At 42.3% G+C, this 21,976-nt stretch overlaps 1 protein-coding gene across 2 annotated transcripts in view; it reads right to left on the reverse strand.

The window, feature by feature from the left end:
- Positions 1 to 1,119: 1,119 nt before the first annotated feature.
- Positions 1,120 to 21,976, reverse strand: part of herpud2 (HERPUD family member 2) — a 45,560-nt gene continuing 24,703 nt past the window's right edge. For both annotated transcript variants that reach the window (XM_084336369.1, XM_084336368.1), the window contains 3 exons: positions 16,875 to 17,222; positions 4,778 to 4,889; positions 1,120 to 2,109 (listed from right to left, as the gene is read on the reverse strand). In XM_084336369.1, coding sequence (XP_084192495.1) covers positions 1,936 to 2,109; positions 4,778 to 4,889; positions 16,875 to 17,222 — 634 coding nt within the window. In that variant the 3' untranslated portion in view covers positions 1,120 to 1,935. The remainder of the gene's footprint in view (positions 2,110 to 4,777; positions 4,890 to 16,874; positions 17,223 to 21,976) is intronic.

Raw genomic sequence — 21,976 nt, forward strand, 5'->3', positions numbered from 1 at the left:
TTCACTCCGGGTGCAGTTTTTTTGGTCAGGCGAGTCTAGTGGTTCACTCGATGGCATTGAAACGCGTCCAATGCCCCCGATGCATGTGTTGTGGTGGATTATGTTGGCAACATGATGGACACCAATACTGGAAATCGCGATCAGACAATTGGAATATTCTTTTTGGGGTACCTCCTAGTGAAGGTAAGGACTATATGACATCAATCCTGCTTTGATCCAACCATGATTTCACATCGATCGCAACGACCATGTGTAACGTACTCCAGAACGTGTGACGATCAAAGCATAAAAAAACGACCCCCCCCCCCCCCTTTCATGCATTCAGGATAAAACATAATACCTATTATATACATTTGATTTGGAAATAGTAGCGTGTCAAGGCGAGCAACGCCAACGCTTTTAGTAAAATTCACGTATTCCTCCATAGCACCGTTTTAAGGAATTAGCCAGGATCACTCTGAAACTATACTTATATTCACCACGGTATAACATGCGAACGTATACATGAAAACATTTATTTTTTCACATATTGAACAATGGATAGTTGATGTCAAATGAGCCATAGTATTGTATCCATAGCTATAATATAGAATATAGATATAGCCCTGCAAACACCGCCACGCATTCCTATCTCTTAGAGCGGTGGCACAGTAGGAACAAAGATGCTCTAGGCCCGCGGCTCTGAATGAGTTAAGCAAGGACCTTGTGCGAACCCTGTGAAGGTCATACACTAAGAACTGCATGATTTCACATGCAAGCATTCAAATTGTAAATGGCTGTACAATGAAAGGGGTTCTAATGCAAAGCTGAAATGATATGTAGCTTAATACGGTGTGTGAATGCAAAGTCTTCTTAACATATACATAGTTTGTAGTTTATCTAGTGCCATCTGTAACAACAGCAGCAGTGTCTCATTATATGAAAACTGTAAACTTGTTTAGTACATACAAACTTGCTCATCGAGCATTGTGGAGACCAAAAATATGCCCTATAGAGTAAAATCAACCCTAACTTCAAAGTACTCAAATCCTCAATAACAAATCTATAAACCAATGGCACCACCTGCAGGACACCAGATGATCTGCAGAACCAAACAGGACGAAAGAAAGCAGTCGTGAATGAAACCGCAACAAGGCTTTTATTCCAAAAAGCATAGTCAGGAATTTAAAGATGCATATACTTACATATGTAAATAGATAATGCTCAAATACAGAGGGGAAATCATTACATGCTTCACTCGCTGCGATATCCATATATGAACCTCTTCAGCGTGCAACGTGACATCCTTTTTGTTACCTTACTCTTACATACCGTTGTATCTACGTTCCTTTAATCCCATCTCATTAGGTTCACACACACCGTGACTCTATCGCTGCTTATAATGGAAGACGGCACAATCTCCGTGCTCCGTCACTACTCTCAAACCTGCAAACATTCACGCGCTCGATGAAAAGAGTCTCTTGTTGCTGAAGCGTCATCCCCATCAATCAACATCGCAGAGCATGTGTTCGATCTTTGTTAATTTACACACACACACACACACACACACACACACACACACACACACACACACACACACACACACACACACACACACACACACACACACACACACACACACACACACACACACACACACACACACACACACACACACACACACACACACACACACACACACACACACACACACAGTGTCTGCACCACATCTCCACTACAACCCCAGGGAAGCGTGTTAATAAAAGTATCTTTAGTTGGCAGCATTTGGGGGGGGCTTTTAGTTGGGTGGCTGGGGCTGCAGGGGGGGGGGGGGGGGATTTATGGTACATGGAGATGGTTGGAAGCAGTGGGTAGAGGTGTTTTTGGGGAAGGGAGTGTGAGTGTGAGAGAGTGTGAGTGTGAGTGTGTGTGTGTGTGTGTGGGGGGGGGGGGGGTCTAGTTGGCGGGGTGAGGCCGCCCCTCGGGGATGAGCGAGGTGAAGAAGGTGCTGATGAAGGACCAGGCGGTAGCCAGGAAGCCTGTCTGGTGGAGGGCGACTGCCTGGTCCTCAGGGCCGCCTCCTTCTTCCCCGCTGTCCTCGTCCTCCAGCCCCTCGTCCATGAGCCGCTCCTGTACCAGACACGGTTCAGACACATGGGTGGGAGGTAGAGAGCAAGGAGGTGTGAGAGAGAAAGCTTGGTTCTTTTCTTCACGGAATGAGCTGCCTACTCTAGTCACGTTGTTTTTAGCTACGAAAAGCAACTAGAATAAATAAGCTGGTTGGTCAAGACTGTCCTACAAAAGGCCAACTGGTATTTGACTTCATAGTCTATCTCATATCTCTCTTACTGCACAGTATGGTAGATTATTAGCGTATAGTTGTGTATTACTGCAGACAGTATGGTAGATTAGTGTATAGTTGTGTATTACTGCAGACAGTATGGTAGATTAGTGTATAGTTGTGTATTACTGCAGACAGTATGGTACATTATTAGTGTATTACTGCAGACAGTATAGTACATTAGTGTATAGTCGTGTATTACTGCAGACAGTATTGTACATTATTAGTGTATAGTTGTGTATTATGCCAAATTTCCCTCGGGATGATTAAAGTATTTCTTTATGTATGAAATTGTCAGATATTATCGGCCTACCGATATTGGCATTCAAATGTAATATCGGGGCGGTCGGATGGCGTAGCGGAGATTGCGCTCGTCACCAATGCAAGAGGCTGCGGTCTCGACTCCCGGAGTCAGCATTGCCTGCGGCTTGGGCCGATCGTCATACTAACTTGTTTGGCTGAGTTAGCGGGAGGGAAGTCGAGGGTGGTAATCTGGCGTTGTGGACAGCAACGCCTACAGGTCAGGTCTGGGCGCCTGCTCAGCGAAAGGCAGGAAATGGTGAAGGCAGCGTGACCTCCCATGCGTTACACTTCACCAATGAGAGCCCTCGCTGCCAGGTGAAAAAAGAGCCACTGGCTGTCTCCACATGTGTCGGAGGAAGCGTGTGGTACTTCAGGGTTCCCTTGTACCGACCAGTAGGAGGAACATGCGCACAACAACAAGGTAGGGGAGGGGGGAATTGGCATAACGACTAAATTGGGATGGGGAGAAAAATAGAAAATCAGGCGGAGGAAAAGAGGATTAAATTATTTTATTTTAAATGTAATATCGGACATTTTTAATTTTTTTACATTTATTTAACCTTTATTTACCCAGGCAAGCAAGTAAGAACAATTCTTATTTTATTAATTGTCAAAAGTATGCATAATGTTGTGTTAATTCCACAACAAGAGATATGTAATGTTAATTACCTGAAATTATTATTATTGGGGGGGAAACCGCGCATATATCGGTATTGGTTGATATCGGTATTGGAAATTAAGAGTTGGACAATATCGGTATATCGGATATTGGTAAAAAAGCCAATATCGAACATCCCTAATTTCTATTCTATTCTATTCTATTACTGCAGAAATTATAGTACATTATTAGTGAATAGTTGTGTATTACTGCAGACTGTATGGTACATTAGTAGTGTACAGTCATGTATTACTGCAGACAGTATAGTAAAATTATTAGTGTATAGTTGTGTATTACTGCAGACCGTATAGTACAGTATTAGTGTATAGTTGTGTATTACTGCAGACAGTATGGTACAGTATTAGTGTATAGTTGTGTATTACTGCAGACAGTATGGTACAGTATTAGTGTACAGTCATGTATTACTGCAGACAGCAGTGTTTCCCCTAGGATTTTTTTCAGAAACGACTAGTGTTGTCGCGGGGCACGCGTGTCACGGATACGTGGTGTCAACAGTGTCGTCATAGACATGCGCAGTAAAGTATTTGGTGCATTTCTCTACACTGAGCTGAAATGAAACTATTGCTCATAAATTAGGTAAATAAATATTAACAATATTTATTTACAACACATAAATTAACTTATTTACAATTATACATACAGTAATGACAACACACATATGAACTATTTACAATACAGGGATAGTGTTTCCCACAGGATTTTGTGAGACTGTGGTGGGTGAACCTCGGACCCTCGAGGGGGGTCCGGGGGCATGCTCCCCCGGAATTGTTATTTTTTTGGTGTACATTTTAAAGTTAAACGCATCAATCTGGTGCACTTTGAGAGCAAAATAAAGAGGCCAGATCTATGATGAACTTTGTGCTCAAAACACAAAATCGACTACTAGAGCATACATTTGAGCCATTAAAGAAATGAAGCAAAAGTGGTTACCTGTGTTGAACTGGTTTATTTTTTTTAGAAAATATAAAAATATACTGGATTACTATTACGACTACTACCACTGCCAATACTACTGATACATCCCTATTGGCAATGTATCAGTCTAGGTAATTAATGGGAAACACTGAGGGAGGCACATACAACACTCATAACTATTTACAACCAGTGTCAGAGCGAGCACACTCAAGTTGTTCTGAGATTCTGAGTGCACACTGGACGCTCTGACCAAAGAGTCCGTTTATCAGAGCGGAGCAGATTTTCAGAGTGAATTTATTAATTTACCTTAACTAGGGCCCTATGAAATCCGTTTTTATCTTTTCCTGTTTTCGGATATGAATTTTCCTGTTTTCGGATTTCTCGGTTTTTAATTTTCCCGTTTTCGGGCATTACTGCAGACAGTATGGTAGATTATTAGTGTATAGTTGTGTATTACTGCAGACAGTATGGTACATTAGTGTATAGTTGTGTATTACTGCAGACAGTATGGTAGATTATTAGCGTATAGTTGTGTATTACTGCAAACAGTATTAGCTCACCATTTCCTGTATATCCTGCTGTCTGTCCGCGTCCTCCAGAGGAGCTCCACCCCTTTCTTCTCCTCCAGGGTTCTGTTGCTCTGCCCTGAAGGGAAACCAGCCGGCCTGGTGTCTGGAAAACACACACACAATAAATAAATAGACTTAATAGGTCAAATGTATTCTAGCAAAGCTGGAGAAATACATTTGGTTTTCAATTGATTTACATATTTATTTGGTGAAAAAAAAAGACACTCAACACCTTCCTGTCGTAGGAATCACGTTGGCTTCAGTCCTGCAACATCATTCGGTCTATAAGGACTATAGGGTCAAGTGCAGAGACTCAATCGCATTAGGCGACACAAGAAAATTGCATGTGTGTGTTCCTGTGTGTGTGTGCCGCCCATTGCATGTGTGCGTCGTTTGCATGCCAAATAAAGACGTCCTAAGTCCTGCATTATGACTATGACAAATGCACTAATATACACAATACACCCAGTGACACCCAGTGAGACCCAGTGACACTAAGTGAGACCCAGTGACACTAAGTGAGACCCAGTGACACTAAGTGAGACCCAGTGAGACTAAGTGACACACAGTGAGACCCAGTGAGACAGTGACACACAGTGAGACTAAGTGAGACCCAGTGAGACACAGTGAGACCCAGTGATACTTGGTGGGACCCAGTGAGACTAAGTGAGACCCAGTAAGACCCACTCAGCGACACAAAGTGTGTGTCAGGATTAGGGCTGAACGATTAATCGTTTTTTAATCAAAATCACAATTTAAAATGATGCAATTAGCAAATCGCAAAGCCTGCGATTTGGGAGACGTTACAGTTGCAATCAAAATTATTCAACCCCCATTGTATATTGGGCTTTTTGGCAAAATATACAATTTTGTTTACAATAAACAAATTACACAAGAACTACTTAAGTTGTTTAATGAAACTAATATTACAGGGGTTGTTATCCAAATTAAAACACAAAATGCTACTTTTAATGACTACTGCAGTCTCAAAATTATTCAACCGCTTCATGACAAGCATCTTCAGTACAGTAGAGCACCCTTTTGCTGTCATAACCTGCTGCAAACGTGATGCATAGCTAGACACTAGCTTCGGACAGCGTTCCTGAGGAATCTTAGCCCATTCCCCATGGGCAATGGCCTCCAGTTCAGTGATAGTCTTTGGTGTGCGTTTTGCAACTGCCTTCTTCAAATCCCACCAGAGATTCTCTATGGGGTTCAAGTCAGGTGACTGTGATGGCCACTCTAAAATCTTCCATTTCTTCTTCTGAAACCAAGCCTTGGTGAAGTATGCTTGGGATCATTGTCCTGTTGGAAGGTCCAATGATGCCCAAGCTTCAGCTTCATCACAGACTGCATGACGTTTCCTCCTATGATTTCCTGATACTTGACTGAATCCATGATGCCCCCCACACGCTGCAGGTTTCCAGTGCCAGAGGCAGCAAAGCAGCCCCAGAGCATCACTGAGCCACCACCATGCTTCACTGTAGGCAGGGTGTTCTTTTCAGCATATGCTTCATTCTTCTTCCTCCAGACATACCGCTGATCCATAGGCCCAAAGAGTTACAGTTTTGTTTCATCGCTCCACAGAACAGAACTCCAAAACCTCTGTGGCTTATTTATATTGTTTTGAGCATATTTGAGACGACTTTTCTTGTGCTTTTGGGTCAGTAGTAGTGGTGTACGTCTTGGAGTCCGGGCATGGAACCCTTCAGTGTTTAGTATGCACCTTACTGTGCAAACTGAAACCTCAGTGCCTGCTGCCACCAAGTCTTGCTGCAGGTCCTTTGCAGTCACTCTAGGGTTTTTGACCACTTGCCTCTTCAGGAATCTGGTATCAGCCACTGATAGCTTCCTTTTTCTGCCACGTTCAGGTAGTGTAGCCACTGTTCCTTTAACTTTGAACTTGCAAACTATGCTTCCAACTGTATTTCTAGGAACATTCAGTGCTTTTGCTATCTTTTTGTATCCTTTTCCTTGTTTGTGCAAGGCAATTATCTCTTCTCTGAACCTTTTAGACAATTCTTTTGACTTAGCCATCATCATTTCTAACATGCAATCAAACATCACTCTCAACAAACCCCTAGCCAGTCCAAGTATTTATGTGTTCTATCTCAAGCACACTTGAACTAATAATTGAACTAAGGTGTGCTTGAGACAGGGGGTTGAATAATCTTGAGACAGGGGGTTAAATAATCTTGAGATAGGGGGTTAAATAATCTTGAGACAGGGGGTTGAATGACTGCAGTAGTGATTAAAAAAAAACATTGTAATTTTCATTTAATTTAACTATTTAAACTGTTCTTGTCTACTTTGTTTATTGCAAACAGCTGACAATTTAATATGTTTGCCAAAAAGCCCAATATGCAATGGCGGTTGAATAATTTTGATTGCAACTGTATATGGTGAGTCTGATTCAATGTTTTTTCTTGCGTGACCGTCAGTCATGCTCACCAATCAGAAGTGATGTGCTCTATGTGTACCAGCCATTGCTCACCAATCAGAATTAGCCCAAGGTAGCTAGTATACACCCAACAACAACAGCATGTGACAGTCGTGACACGCCCATGTGTGAAGACGTTACTGCCTACTAGCTAGCAACAACTTTCATGGTGCGGATGACTGGCTTCAACAGAGCCAGAAGCAACGTTGGACAATTTAGTTCCAAAGAAAAGTAGCACTTCGGTTGTATGGAAGTATTTTGGGTTCAAGGCGACAGATGTGCAACAAAAGCAGGTATCGTGCACAATTTGTCATGGAACAGTCGCTACTTCGCGAGGCAACACCACAAACCTGTATCAGCATATGACGAGTGCATGGCCAGAAACATTAACAAGTTAAATGAAAGTCCTCAAGCCCAGTCTAACGTTAAGCAAACAATTGTTTCAGAGTCATTTGGGGCTGTTACGCTGCATGAAAAGGGCTCACGAAGGCACCGTGAGATAAAAAATGCCATAACGCACTACCTCGCAAAAGACATGGTGTCCATTAACACTTTTGGTTGCCACTTGTTAACATGGTAAAACGTGGTTGAATGCCAGCACCCACTTCAATTATTATTATTATTATTTTTTATAAATAAGACTGTGATTAGGCTATTGCCTTTAGTTTGTTTGGCCTTAGTTTTGTGGTGGCTGGGTAGTGTGGTGAATCCTCTCCTCTGTGGACATACAGCACATGGTGAGTATGGCTTTTTTGAGTGCTATTAATTTGTTTGAAAGTGTTAGTGAGAACCCTGGTTAAGTTAGGCGCCGAGTGGGCCAGCTGTATTGAATCATCAATACTTCCAACAGTCCATTACTTTGTTATTTTGCCTTTTTTGTTTTGAGGTAATCCTGGGTGGAGACTTTGGTCCGTCGAGGGTACGCTTCCAGACCTTCTGCCTTAAGGCCTCTACATGCTACAGCAACTGCAACACAACATCGACAACGCAACAGTGTTGCAGACACTCTGCCTTTATGCTTCTGCAACATCGACGCGCAGCCTATGCAACATTGTACCCCGGATGTAGCTAGGTTCCCTAGATAGATGAAACTTCCCTTCTCAACCAACCCATTAATAACAAGCAGAAAACAAATCATAAATACTTCCAGTAGCAGACTACAGAGAGTGGCACGTTCAGCCGAACGCACAATTGGAGGGGGGCTTCCCACCCTCCAGAACATTTACAACAAGCGGTGCAGGGGTAAGGCTAAGAGAATCATCAAGGACTCCAGCCACCCAAACAACTGCCTCTTTGAACTGCTGCGGTCAGGCAAGCGATACCGGAGTCTCATGGCGAGCACAGAAAGACTCAGAAGAAGCTTCTATCCCCAGGCCATCAGGCTGCTCAACGAACAATAAACACTATGCAACAACCATCAAATGCACACAGCACACACATCCACACGTGCACACTCACTTTAAACAAACAACACACTGCAGCACCCACTCTCCACACTTTAGATCACCTAAACACACTTTATATTTATTGGTAAAGGATTTGCACTACAACTCGTACACCTTACTGTAAATTGTACCTAAATTGTACCTCATCCCATTTCTGCTTTGCACTATATAGTATTGTATATTAGTACATTGCATAGTATATTGTATGGTAACTCAGTTACTTCTATTCTGCATCGAACATTGTACATATGTCTATACTGAACACTGACTTCTATTTTTACTTCTATTACATGCTATACTATTTTATTTCATACTTATCTTGTCTAGCAGAGTCTCTGGAGCGTAACAGTAAGAAGCATTTTGTATAAAAGTATTCTGTACTTCTGTATGACAACTATTAAAGAAACTTGAGTCGGGGGGTTTCAAAATAAAAGAGTGACGTCTAAAGCACCGGAAATACGTTTATTTTGTACATTATCTAACGTTAACACAAACCTAAACTAACTTTAGGTTAGTTGTAACGTTAGTTTAGGTTCGTTTTAAACGTTAGATAATGTACAAAATAAACGTATTTCCGGTGCTTTAGACGTCGCTCTTTTATTTTGAAACCCCCCGACCGGAAGTATTTATAATGCTTCGATATCTGCTTGTGTAGTCCGGTTCTGTGTCTGGTGTCTGTAGATTCTTGGTGAACAACTAACTTAAGGTTAGTTTTAACGTTAGCTAGCAGCAGGGATGGACGCCGTTGTGCAAATGCAGGCAGCTACAGGCACTCGAGGTCGAGGAAGAGCTGCTGAATTTAATCGGCAGGAGAGAGAGAGCTCGTCAAAGCCGCATATCACTGTGGCGCGGCCGTATAGGCATGAAAATGCAGCTCGAACTACCCGTTATATTAAATTAATTTATTGCTGTTTAACTTGTCTGTGTCCAGTCCTTTCGATTAGCCCCACCGTTCATTGTTTTTTTTTTTTTTGGTCTTTTTCCCCCTCCATTTTCCTCCGATTTTCTCCCATCCCAATGTTAGTCGTATGCCAATTCCCAGTCCCTTCCTGGTCGCTGCGCTTTACCCCCCACAGTCAGATCATTTGGGAGAGTGGAGGCTACCACGTGCTTCCTCCGACACACGTCCAGCCAGTCACCGCTTCTTTTCACCTGGCAGCGCGGATTCTCATTGAGAGGGCGTAGCGTGTGGGAGGACCACACTATCCCCCTCACGTCCAATCCGCGCTTAGCAGGCGCCCCGACCGAACTGTAGGAGTCGCTGTTTACAACGACCCGGACCCACCCCGCCAGCTTCTCCCACCCTCTGATACAGCCAATTGTATCAGTGCAGACGGCCAGCCAAGCTGGTGACAACCCCGGAGCTGTGAGCTGGATTCGAACAGGCGAACCAAGCTCACAGCTCCGGGGCTGGTGACGAACGCAATCTCCGCTCGACCACCTAACCGCCGCCCCACCGTTCATTGTAAACAATGATGCATGTAATTATATTAACGTTACTGTGTTGTTGTAGCTATGTTAATAAATTCTGAATGGCATTAACGTTAGTTGGGTATGATAGCATTGAATGGCATTAGCGTTAGCTGGCTGGCTACAACGAATTCTCACAAGCTGGCATCGTAAAATATCAACACCAGCCATGGGAATACTGTTTACTAAATTGTGGAGGCTTTTAATCGTCAAGGTAAGAGGATTTTAAGGCGTATGCTATGGAAGTCCCCTGCGGCTCCACTTTGTTGAAATGTACAGGGCTATAGGATAACCACCGAGAGAGATACATTGGGAGGTTTTGTATCAAGTTTTTATTATCAATTACTAACGTCCTCGTATGAAACCCTTCAAATAGACACTGTCTGGAGGAGGGATATACCAGACCTGGAGTATGACTTTGATTGGCAAGGAGCCTGGGCAAATGTCCGACTTACATCAAGGAACCCGGATCATCAACAAATCAATCTGAACTATATTCACAGGTCATACTTGACTCCTATAAGGCTGTGCAAAATGGGGCTTATACAAGACTCCAAATGCTCCCAATGTACAAATGGGGACGAAGGAACATTTATGCACATGTATTGGGACTGCCCACCAGTTAAGGCATTCTGGAAAGATGTATCCCAACAATTATCAACACTCGTATTTTGGAATATACCTGTACACCCCGCGGTATTACTATTGAATGATGTTTTTGAGTTTGCAGTGAATCCACAACTAAAAAGATTGGTTTTATCGGGTATCACAGTAGCTAAAAAACTGATCGCATCACGTTGGTTTCAACCGGAAAAAAATTGCCGAAAAGTGTGGTTTCTTACATATCTTGATGTGATATATCAAGAAATATCTACAGCAAGAATTCTGGGGCTCAATGAATCCAAAATGTCAATGTGGTTAGAAGTGGTGGAGAGAATAAAAGCTAGCTTATAATGGTGGTGTCTGGTTAGGAGTGAGGGATAATGGAGGTACTATCCAAGAGGGGGTCTGGGAGGGGGGGGGTTTGAGCTGGAGCATATGTGTGTAGGGTTTTAGAAAATAGGTATTAGGGGTATATTATATACTAACATTTATATAATTGTAATTTCGCTGGATATACACTGTATACGGCTAAAATGTTATTATAGACTATTTTTGTTTTATCCTGTTTCTGTACTTGCATATATTATAACCACCTTTACTGAAAGTTTCATTATGCATTGTGTGTTGAGTACTGACTTTTAATAATTTTTTTGTTTTGCAATAATAAAAAAAATATAAAAAAAAAGGATAACCACCGGTTAATTCGCGATTTTTTATTGGTTTGTCATGACAAACCAATTACATAATCCAACATATGTGTAAGAAACTAACATATTCCAGTTAACGGTATATTTTTTTAATGATTCGTTACGGCAAAATCAATACTTCCATTTGTATAAATTACGTTAACCCGAGGATAGTATTCCTGCCTGCGGGACCAATATTATTATATGACAGCCCCGCCCCCATTCGCTAACCAACCAATCAATGCTACGCAACATCTATTCAACGGTTGTTCAATTAGATTTGGGTGAGAGGTACGCAACATGCTCGCAACACAGTCTACAACACCCTCTGCAACATCTGCAACCATGTTGCGTTGAAGTCGCGCTGATGTTGTGTTGCAGTTGCGTTGCAGTTGCTGTAGCATGTAGAGCCCTTTAGTCTCTAGGCTTATGGTTATGGAGTTCAGCGTTTAAAGTGGCCTTGAGCCCGGCACGCCTCAAAGAAGACGGTTAGGTTGTAGGTAGTTACAATAATAGGTAGGGAACCAGGGTTGCTCAAATACAAACATCATTGTATATGGTTAGGGATTGGCACTCAAGGAGTCTTTGCTCACCATGTTTGCTGGTTGTATTTCAAGGAGAGCATGTGAGGTTGTTGGGATGTGTTGAGTAGCGTAAAGGCCTCTACATGCTACAGCAACTTCAAAGCAACTTCAACACAACATCAGCGCGATTTCAGCGCGGTTGTTGTTTAGGGTCTTGTAGACTGTGTTGCGAGGAATCTGCGTACATGTCTCCAAAATCGAACCTAAACAACCGTTGCGTTGATATTGCGTAGCAGTGATTGGTTGGTTAGCGAATGGGGGCGGGGCTGTCATAGAATAATATAGGTATCGCAGAGAATACCATCCGCCATTGTTGTAGCCAGCCAGCGTTGATGCTAAATAATTAGCGTCACATAGCTGGCCTTTTTCTGAAAACCCAAGCACATATTGTTCCATAGCATACGCCTTCAGTTGATCATGACAAATCCTCTCTTACCTTGACGATAAAAAAGCCTCCATAATTTAGTAAATAAACCTGTAGCCAGCCAGCTAGCATTGGTGCTATACAAAATGCTATCCACATTAGCTGCATAGCTAACCAACTAAATACAATGGTATCCTGAGGTAACTTTAACGTTAAATACAACGTTTGCTAGTCGAAATGACTGGACACACACAGGGACAAGTTAAACATCAATCAATTAATTTATTCCAATAGGTAGTTTGAGCTGCATGTGAGCGAGCCGGTCTTTCTCTCCTCTCCATTGGAAACGAATGAAGTTACGTTAAAAAGCAAAGAACCGGCTGACAAAGGTTAAGCTGCTAGCAACAGACACTATAATACTTCCGGTCGGGGAATTTCAAAATAAAAGAGCGACGACTAAAAGCACCGGAAATACGTTTATTTTGTACATAATCTAACGTTAACACGAACCTAAACTAACTTTAGATTCGTTTAGGTTCGTGTAACGTTAGATATTGTAAAAAATAAACGTATTTACGGTGCTTTTAGACTCGCTCTTTTATTTTGAAACCCCCCGCCCGGAAGTAAAAATTATGCTTATTTTTCTGCTTTTATCAATGGGTTGGTTGAGAAGGGAAGCGTCATCTATCTAGGGAACCTAGCTACATACGGGGTACAATGTTACATAGGCTGCGCGTTGATTTTGCAGAAGCATAAAGGTAGAGTGTCTGCAACACCGTTGCTTTGTCGATGTTGTGTCGAAGTTGCTTTGAATTTGCTGTAGCATGCAGAGGCCTTAAGTGTATGCTGCATTTATTTCCATCCCTTAATGTTGCTTCCCTCTGAGCCAGGGTCGTAACAACCACAAGGAAAAGAATATTGCCCAGTGAAGGAAAACGGTGTTTTTCAATGTATGTAATGTATATTGGGGGAGATGACAGGTCAGAGAGGGGCCACGTCAGAGAGGTCGAAATGTGCATGGTGGTGGTGGAGGCGGTTTAAAAGTGGCTGGCAGTCAGAGAGGGTGTTGCAGCAGCAGACTAAGAGAGCCCAGGGCTTCAAGGTCCTTTAGCTTGTTAAACATAACAACTGATAAGGACAGGGAACAGTGCAGGCACAATGGTCAGAGAGAGAGTTTTGACATTAATGAAACAGACGTTTTAATGTGTGTTAAAGGTTTAAAAGCAGTTGTCATGGCAGCGGCACATAGTAACGAGGAAAGAGGGGCGGGCCTGTTGTTGCTATGACGAAGATCATATAACAGCAGTTTTCTTCCGGGTAAGGGCAGACTGAGATACGAACCACACAGAAGAGAAGAAGCTTGATCAGAGACTTTGAAACGATTCCCCCCCCCCCCCTCACGGGAAGGGGGGAGGACTGACGTGGCACGACCACAGAGAAGGTTTTTGGAATAACCACCAGGCCGCGACGACACCGAGCGGGGTGACAGGAGAGATCATTAGAATAATGAATTTAGTTTTCTTCCAAAGACAATACAATCTGATAACATCTGATCTGAGGCTCTTGTTTATGGAATAAACAACGTTTTTCCAAGAAAGGTATTACGCTGTCAAGTGTCGAATTCTTACGAAGGTGGTGAATTATTATGGTTACGGATTGCATTAACGGGGAATGACAAAGATTATACAGCCAGTATGAGAAGACGTCAAAGAAATAAACACAACGCAGAGTAGGGCTGGGCGATAAAACGATAACGATAAATATCGCGATAAATCATTTCCTCGAAATAAACATGAAACGTGGTCGCAAAGTTTCGATATATCGATTTTCCAAGTTTGGCTCCGTTCAGCCTCGGCTCAGCACACTCACTAACAACCAACGTTACGTGATGGCGTCCTTACGCACCACAGAGCTCAGGACTCAAGGCTGCTAGGATACTTAGCTTGCACGGCGCTATTTAATATATTTACGTGCCGAGTATGTGTGTGGCGAGAATTCTGATGCCACGGTTATAGTAATGTGTGATATACGGTGGACGTCGTTGCAATGTATTGTGGCGGAACAGAGTATTTTAGGGATATTTACTAGTACATTGTCATGGAATACATCGCTTGTAAACGAAGCTGGCTAGGTTAACTAGCTTGCACGGCGCTGTTTTTATATATTTACGTGCCGAGTATGTGTGTGGCGAGAATTCTGATGCCACGGTTATAGTAGTGTGTGATATACGGTGGACGTCGTTGCAATGTATTGTGGCGGAACAGAGTATTTTAGGGATATTTACTAGTACATTGTCATGGAATACATCGCTTGTAAACGAAGCTGGCTAGGTTAACTAGCTTGCACAGCGCTGTTTTTATATATTTACGTGCCGAGTATGTGTGTGGCGAGAATTCTGATGCCACGGTTATAGTAGTGTGTGATATACGGTGGACGTCGTTGCAATGTATTGTGGCGGAACAGAGTATTTTAGGGATATTTACTAGTACATTGTCATGGGATACACAGTACTGCTCGCTCTGGCTAACTGCTAACGTGCGCGGACTGATGACGACATCAACTCGAGACATTCACAGCAGAAAAATAAGTCTATTAATAGCCCGTCCATCGGCGCCGGGCATAAAAAGTTAATTAAACTTGACAGACATTATATCGACGATAATTATCGATATTGAGTTATATGAAAATAATTTTATAATTTTATCGCGATGACGTTTTTGGTCATATCGCCCAGCCCTAACGCAGAGTCAGCCGGGCTGGGCGATATGGCAAAAAATCATATCGCGATAATGATATGATAATGTTATCATATTTCTCGATATCGATAATTATCGAAATTGTATAATTTTATTTTTTATTTTTTTTAAACAACAGATGTATGTTTATTTTGCAGCAATTCTTTGTTGTTGCCGCCATCTTTAGTGTTACATCCCCTCACACTCCAGTTCTCAAGCTGCAGCTGGTTTAAAAGCTAAAGTAAACCGGCTTCTCTCTGGCTGTGGCTCCAGGGGAGTTGAACAGTTCTGGCTCTGCTAGTTTATTTTCGATCTTTTGGCACTTTTTTGGTGGACAAACCACCGCACATGTGCACCGTGACTCGTGACTGGAGTCTAGCTCTGCTAGCACACATAGCCTACTGTGTACAGACGGTTTCAAACTGTATTTTAAATTAGAAAGCAAACAAAATAAATGGACAAGAGAAAAATAAATCTCAATTTAGTCAGTATTGTCATTTGGACAAGCAAAGCCATTACTTTAAGTTGCAGGAAAGAAAGACAAGTCTGTCCACTGTCTCTGGTTTTAAAACTGCCCTGTTGCAGGTAAAACATTTTTTTTTTCGATATTCGATATCGATTATTCAAATATATCGCGATATTTATCGTTATCGTTATATCGCCCAGCCCTAAGTCAGCGGATGGAGAGGTGATAACACAAGCCAAACAGATGAAGAGGTGATACTGGCTGATTGATCAGAATCTAACACCATGGACTAAGAGAGTCATTGTCCAACTGGGGTCTGAATGAAGAGGATCAGACGTGCATCACCACTGATAATGGATCAAATGTCAAAGCTATGGAACTGAATCAATGGACAAGGCTTCAGTGCTTTGGAGATTTCCTAGATGGTTGTGTGAAAAAAAACATCTGGGGGTATTCAGGTTAGTAATGCTCCATCACATGTTTTAAATCTATTACAAGATGAATATTAAACTGAAACTTGACTTTAAAGCAACCCAATATACGTTTCATGCGAGTATCATTTCATGCAGCATTTTACAATCTCCCACCTCGACTACTGCAACGCACTGCTTGCTGGCCCATGTCACCCCACTTCTTAGGGACCTGCACTGGCTCCCCATTGCTGCACGAATCCACTTCAAGGCCCCCGACCTGGCATACCGTGCGGCAAAGGGAACCGCTCCCGCCTACCTCCGGTCAATGGTCTCTAACTACACACCCTCAAGACCCCTACGCTCTGCATCTTCTGGCCGTCTCAGACCCACTCCTATCCGAGCTCCGGGAGGGTCATCAAGGAGAACCTGCCTTTTCTCAGTCCTTGCCCCACAATGAACTACCCACCCCAGTTAGGACAGCCGAAACCCATCCAATCTTTTGAGTCGACTAAAGACGCACTTCTTCAACAATTATCTGAATTATTATTATTATAATTTTTTTAATCTAACCCTAATTAACCTTACTGTCATGCACTTGTCCTAATAAACTAACCTACACTGTAGCACTCAACACTTTGATGAACATTGTTACTCAGCTGATAGAGTTGTGCCCGTCCTGATGACTTTTCGTACAGAACTTGTAAGTCGCTTTGGATAAAAGTGTCAGCTAAATGACTAAATGGAAATGTACAATAAACCTCTGTTGGGCTGCTTAAAAAAATAAAAGATGTGCACAAATTGAATCGCAATCGCAATATCTGTCAGAATAATCGCAATTCGATTATTTCCCAAAATCATGCAGCCCTAGTCAAGATGACTCACAGGTAGACGAGCAGCATGGCGCCAACCACCATGACAAAGCGGCTGAAGGAGGAGTAGAAGTAGACAATGCTGAGCAGGACGCCAGCGCGCGACACCGTGTACAGCCAGTCCAGCCAGTCACGATTCAGCTCGTCCTCGTTGAGCACCGCCCCACCCTGCGCGTTCATCTGGATGTTGGGGTTGGCCGGCGGGTTCTCTGGTAAGGGGTTGGGGGCGGGATTGGGCTGCAGTGGCGGCTGCTGCTGCACGGCCTCGTTGGCCTGGGCGGGCTGACGGGGAGAAGGTGCGGGGGCAGGAGGGGAGGGCACTGTGGCAGGAGAAGGCTGAGTGGCTGCCACCACTGCTTGGCTGAGAGGAGAGGAGGAGAGAAGGGAACATTCTTTATAATCATAAAGGGATAGTTCTCGTTTTGGAACCCTAGTCCTCTTTCTTAATGATGTTATTGATTTCTCAGCACAATCCATGCTGTTCCTCTTACTACTTAAGGGCTCTACATGCTCGATCGACAACACAACAGCAACACAATAATCAACACAACATGGGCTCTGCGACATCTGCAACCTTCGCAGAGGGTGTTGCGTACCTAACTAGCGACAGCAACACTATGAGGCGCCGATTGGGACAAAAGCCTGTCGAATACAAGACACCACCTATCCAGTTGGTCCGCGCACCGACAAGTTTTGGTCCGCGAGAGAGGCCCAGATTGGTCCGCGGGCCACCCAGACAGCAGACACCTGTGTCAATTGTATATGTGACATGTGTCCAACTTCCTCCTCTACTGTTCTTGTAATGTTAGTTGATACTGATGATGACGATAACAATAGTGCTGCATTGAAGTTAATATTTTGTTGTGAATAAAGGAATATCTTATCCTTCACTTCCGCAATCAGATCAGTCAGCCTTTGCGCATGTTCAATGATTCTTTCGCGCCTTCCCACACAGAATGTCGGGAATGGCTAGAAGAATAGTTGATAGAATTCTTAACAACGAAATATTAACGTCAATAGATGCAGCACTATCGTCATCATCAGTATCATCAACTAACATTACAAGAACAGTAGAGGAGGAAGTTCGACACATGTCACGTATACAATTGACACCGGTGTCTGATCTGCTGTCTGGGCGGCCAGTGGACCCATCTGGGCCTCTCTCGCGGACCAAAACTGGTTGGCGTGTGTGGACCAACTGGATAGGTGTCTTGTATTCGACAGGCTTTTGTCCCAATCGGCGCACCAACTGGGCGGCTAGCGCGTACCAACTGGGTCACGCAGGATAACTGGATAGGTGGTGTCTTGTATTTGACACGCTTGTCACAATCGGCGCCTCATACAACACAACCGTTCGCAGAGATGTTGCGTAGCATTGGTTGGTTGGTTAGCGAATGGAGGCGGGGCTGCCTGTCATTGCTAGTGTTGCTGGCTCGAGATCCAAAAATAGCTGTTATTAATTAATAGCTCGATAAGTTACATTGACTTTTTGTTTTTTACCATGAACCAATTACAGGAAAGATTGTCAGAAAAATTCCGAAAATACAAACACTTGTTGTATGACTGCTCATGTAGTGATTACAAAGACAGTCAAATGACCATGAACTTGTGGAAACAGATAGACGAAAGTATTGGGATGGACTGGGTTGATGCTATGAAGGAATGGAAGAAAATCCATGACAAGTTTGTCCAAATTAAGAGGACATTGAACAAATAAAAGTGGAGCTGCAGGTGGAGGTCAGAACAAGCCGACCTTCTACATCATGCTGCCCTGGCTAGAAGTGTTTATTAAACACCGGGAGACGAAGACCAATTATCCTGAGGTAACGTTAAATACAACTTTTGATGACCAACGTCTTTTTTTATTACCAACATTAGCTAGCTAGAACGTTAACGATAGCTAGCAAGCTAACTAAATAGCTTTGCGTGTCTGGACTATCATGCTAGCCAACATACCCAAATAACGTTAATGTCATTCAGAATGTATTAACATAGCTACAACACACAGTAACATTAATACAATTCTTCCACCACTGATACAATGCAGGCTAGTGCCGATAGTCATCATCACAATTTATTTGACAGTGATATATCTTGAGAATATCCTTCATGGTTACCTTACATATAAGTACGGTGCCAATGATGTACTTGGCACCGTACTTATTACTGAAAAGGCTTGATGGCTGAAACTACTGGGTTCAGCACTTGAAGTGAGGACAGCTCCTGGGTTCAGCTCTTGACCCGAGGACAGCTGTAACATCATTTTTTTATCAATGGTTTGGTTTGAGAAAGGAAATCCGTTATGTTGCTAGGGAACCTAGCTACATATGGTGTACAATGTTGCATAGGCTGCGTGTAGCCGTTGCAGAAGTATAAATGCAGAGTGCTTGCAACATTGTTGCGTTGTCCATGTCGTGTTGCTGTTGTGTTGTTGTCGGTCGAGCATGTAGAGCCCTTTACTCTGAAAAGTTAGCCACAAACCAATGCAAGTCAATGGGGTCAAGATCCTGTCTGTGCAATAAATGGTGCAATGCAGTTTACTCCACGGTGCACACAAAGTAGATTTCAGTAGCTTCAGTAGATTTCAGTGAACTTCAGTCAGCTTGTACAGACAGGAGCTCGACCCCATTGACTTTGCATTGGTTTCTGGCTAACTATTAGGGGTGGGAATCGCCAGAGACCTCACGATACGATCGCGATACTTGCGTCACGATACGATAGTATCGCAATACTAAATATATCGCGATAGGCTGAGTATTGCGGAATTTTATTTTTTATTTTTATCAAATTTAATTTATTACCTTTTTTCAACTGCAAAGTAAAACTTTGTCAACATGTTTTATCTAATAAAATAAAGTTCAGTATGTTCATCTCACTTTCATTTTTATTGCAGAACATGGTATTTTCTCAAGCAGACAGATGTAAACACTAATCTGTGTTGCATGTACCTGACAAACTGAACTGTTTGTATTACAGTCATATTCCAACTTAACTGAATGCACATGTGTGGACTACTGTACTATTACAGGTATTGAAATGAACAATGCAACTTCCTTATACAAAAAAAACATATATATATATATATCTTTTTTTTATGAATAATTAAATATCGATACTTGGCATCCCTGTATCGATACAGTATCGCCACGCAAAGTATCGCGACTGACAACCTCTTAGTCTAATACAAAAAAATATATATATATTTATAAAAAAATATTTTATATCATTCTTTCCAAAAGAAAAGAGGCCTAGAAGCGTGGCTAGAGCTAATGGCACGCATACCAGAGGCTAACTGCCTAAGAAAACAGGCACAGAGGCACTGAAAGAGGATTTCACCCATCTAATGAACACACTAGACTAGACAAATATCAAGATGTATCCATCAGTGGACCAATTGCATGCTTTTGCAGAGGACAAGAAGCCTTCAGTCGACTCCTTCAGACATTAAGCACCCCCCACAGCCCAAATGGAATGATAAAAAAATAAATAAAAATCACAGTCGACTATCCAAATCCTTAGTCGGGGACCGCCCTACCTACTACGTATCGATTTTTTCCCCCACCCCTACTAACTATCCAGACCAGAGCTAATATGAGTAACAGCATGGACTGTGATGAGAAATTATTCTACCAAACATGGCAACTTGCATTCATACCTATACATGTATATATTTATAGTATACACTACATGATATACAGTACATCCATATACACACTGAATAAAGGGATATTGCTTCATGATTATAATACTACCAATGTAAAGACACTTCTAACAGGTATACTAGGGCTGTCTTAAATACTTCGAAGCTTCGTTCGATGGGCATCGAATATGAAAATAAAATTCGATTATGTAAAAAAAAAAAAAAAAAAAAAATTGAAATTGAAATTATTATAATTTTTTTTGCAAAATCAACTCTGCCTCTCTTTGTTAATTACAACAATCAATGCCGTTTGTTATTTAAGATGAGGTCGGACTCGGCACTGACAGATTTGTGTTCATTGTGCTGCTTTTATAAAGCCTCAAATGACGGCTTACAATATTTCATGGAAGCAAAGTGTTTAGTTTGTCTAAGATTTAAAAAGGTTTAAACTTTACAGCACTGACAAAGTTGAACAAAGTGCTGTACAAGTCCCACAACAAAAAAAATATTAATTTTTTTTTAATTTAAAGATTTATAAATCTTTTTCTTTTTTTTCTCGAAGCTTCGAAAATCGAATCTCGGCCCCGAAGCGTCGAATTCCAAAAAAAATCGAAGGTCAGCCCTAAGGTATACTGATACATAATAGGCATAAACTCATGTAGTTATGTGACACTACCCGCCACGTCACACGCTGTCTAGTGGCCTGGAGTCCCTTCATCAAAAGCTTGTTCAAATTAATTTAAGAGTGGAAAATGCTAATCCAATCAATCAATTCATATGGCCAGTGTGGACTGATGCTTTCATCTGGACAACCCAAATGGAAAAACTCTATTGTTGGTGTACACCATCTCTATGTATCTACACATCGCTCTATTGTTGCTGTACACCCTCTCTCTATGTATCTACATCACATAACTCTTAGTCTATTGTTGGTGTACTTACTACTGCATGTAGTGTTGGTGTACACCATCTCTATGTATCTACACATGACTTACTACTATGTTGGTGTACACCATCTCTATGTATCTACACATGACTTACTACTGCATCTAGTGTTGGTGTACACCATCTCTATGTATGTACTAAGGCTGTCAAAGTTATCACGTTAACGCAAAATTCTTTTAATGGCACTATTTTTTTTAAGCGAGATTAATTGGGTGTTTTCTTTTTTTTTTTATACCCAGGGTAGGTTCGATACTCTCATTGATACTATGTTTGTTTCTGACTCAAAGTGTGAGAGAGAGTGAGAGTGAGAGAGTGAGAGTGAGAGTGAGAGTGAGAGTGAGAGTGTGAGAGTGAGAGTGAGAGTGAGAGTGAGAGTGAGAGTGAGAGTGAGAGAGAGAGAGAGAGAGAGAGAGAGTGAGAGAGAGAGAGAGAGAGAGAGAGAGAGAGAGAGAGAGAGAGAGATGCGAGAGAGATGAGGAAGGGGCAAGAGAGAAAGAGAACTGGGAGAGTGTGTGTGTGGGCTGGGTGAT

This window comes from Notolepis coatsorum (assembly GCF_963971535.1).
Source record: "Notolepis coatsorum genome assembly, chromosome: 19".
NCBI lineage: Eukaryota > Metazoa > Chordata > Actinopteri > Aulopiformes > Paralepididae > Notolepis > Notolepis coatsorum.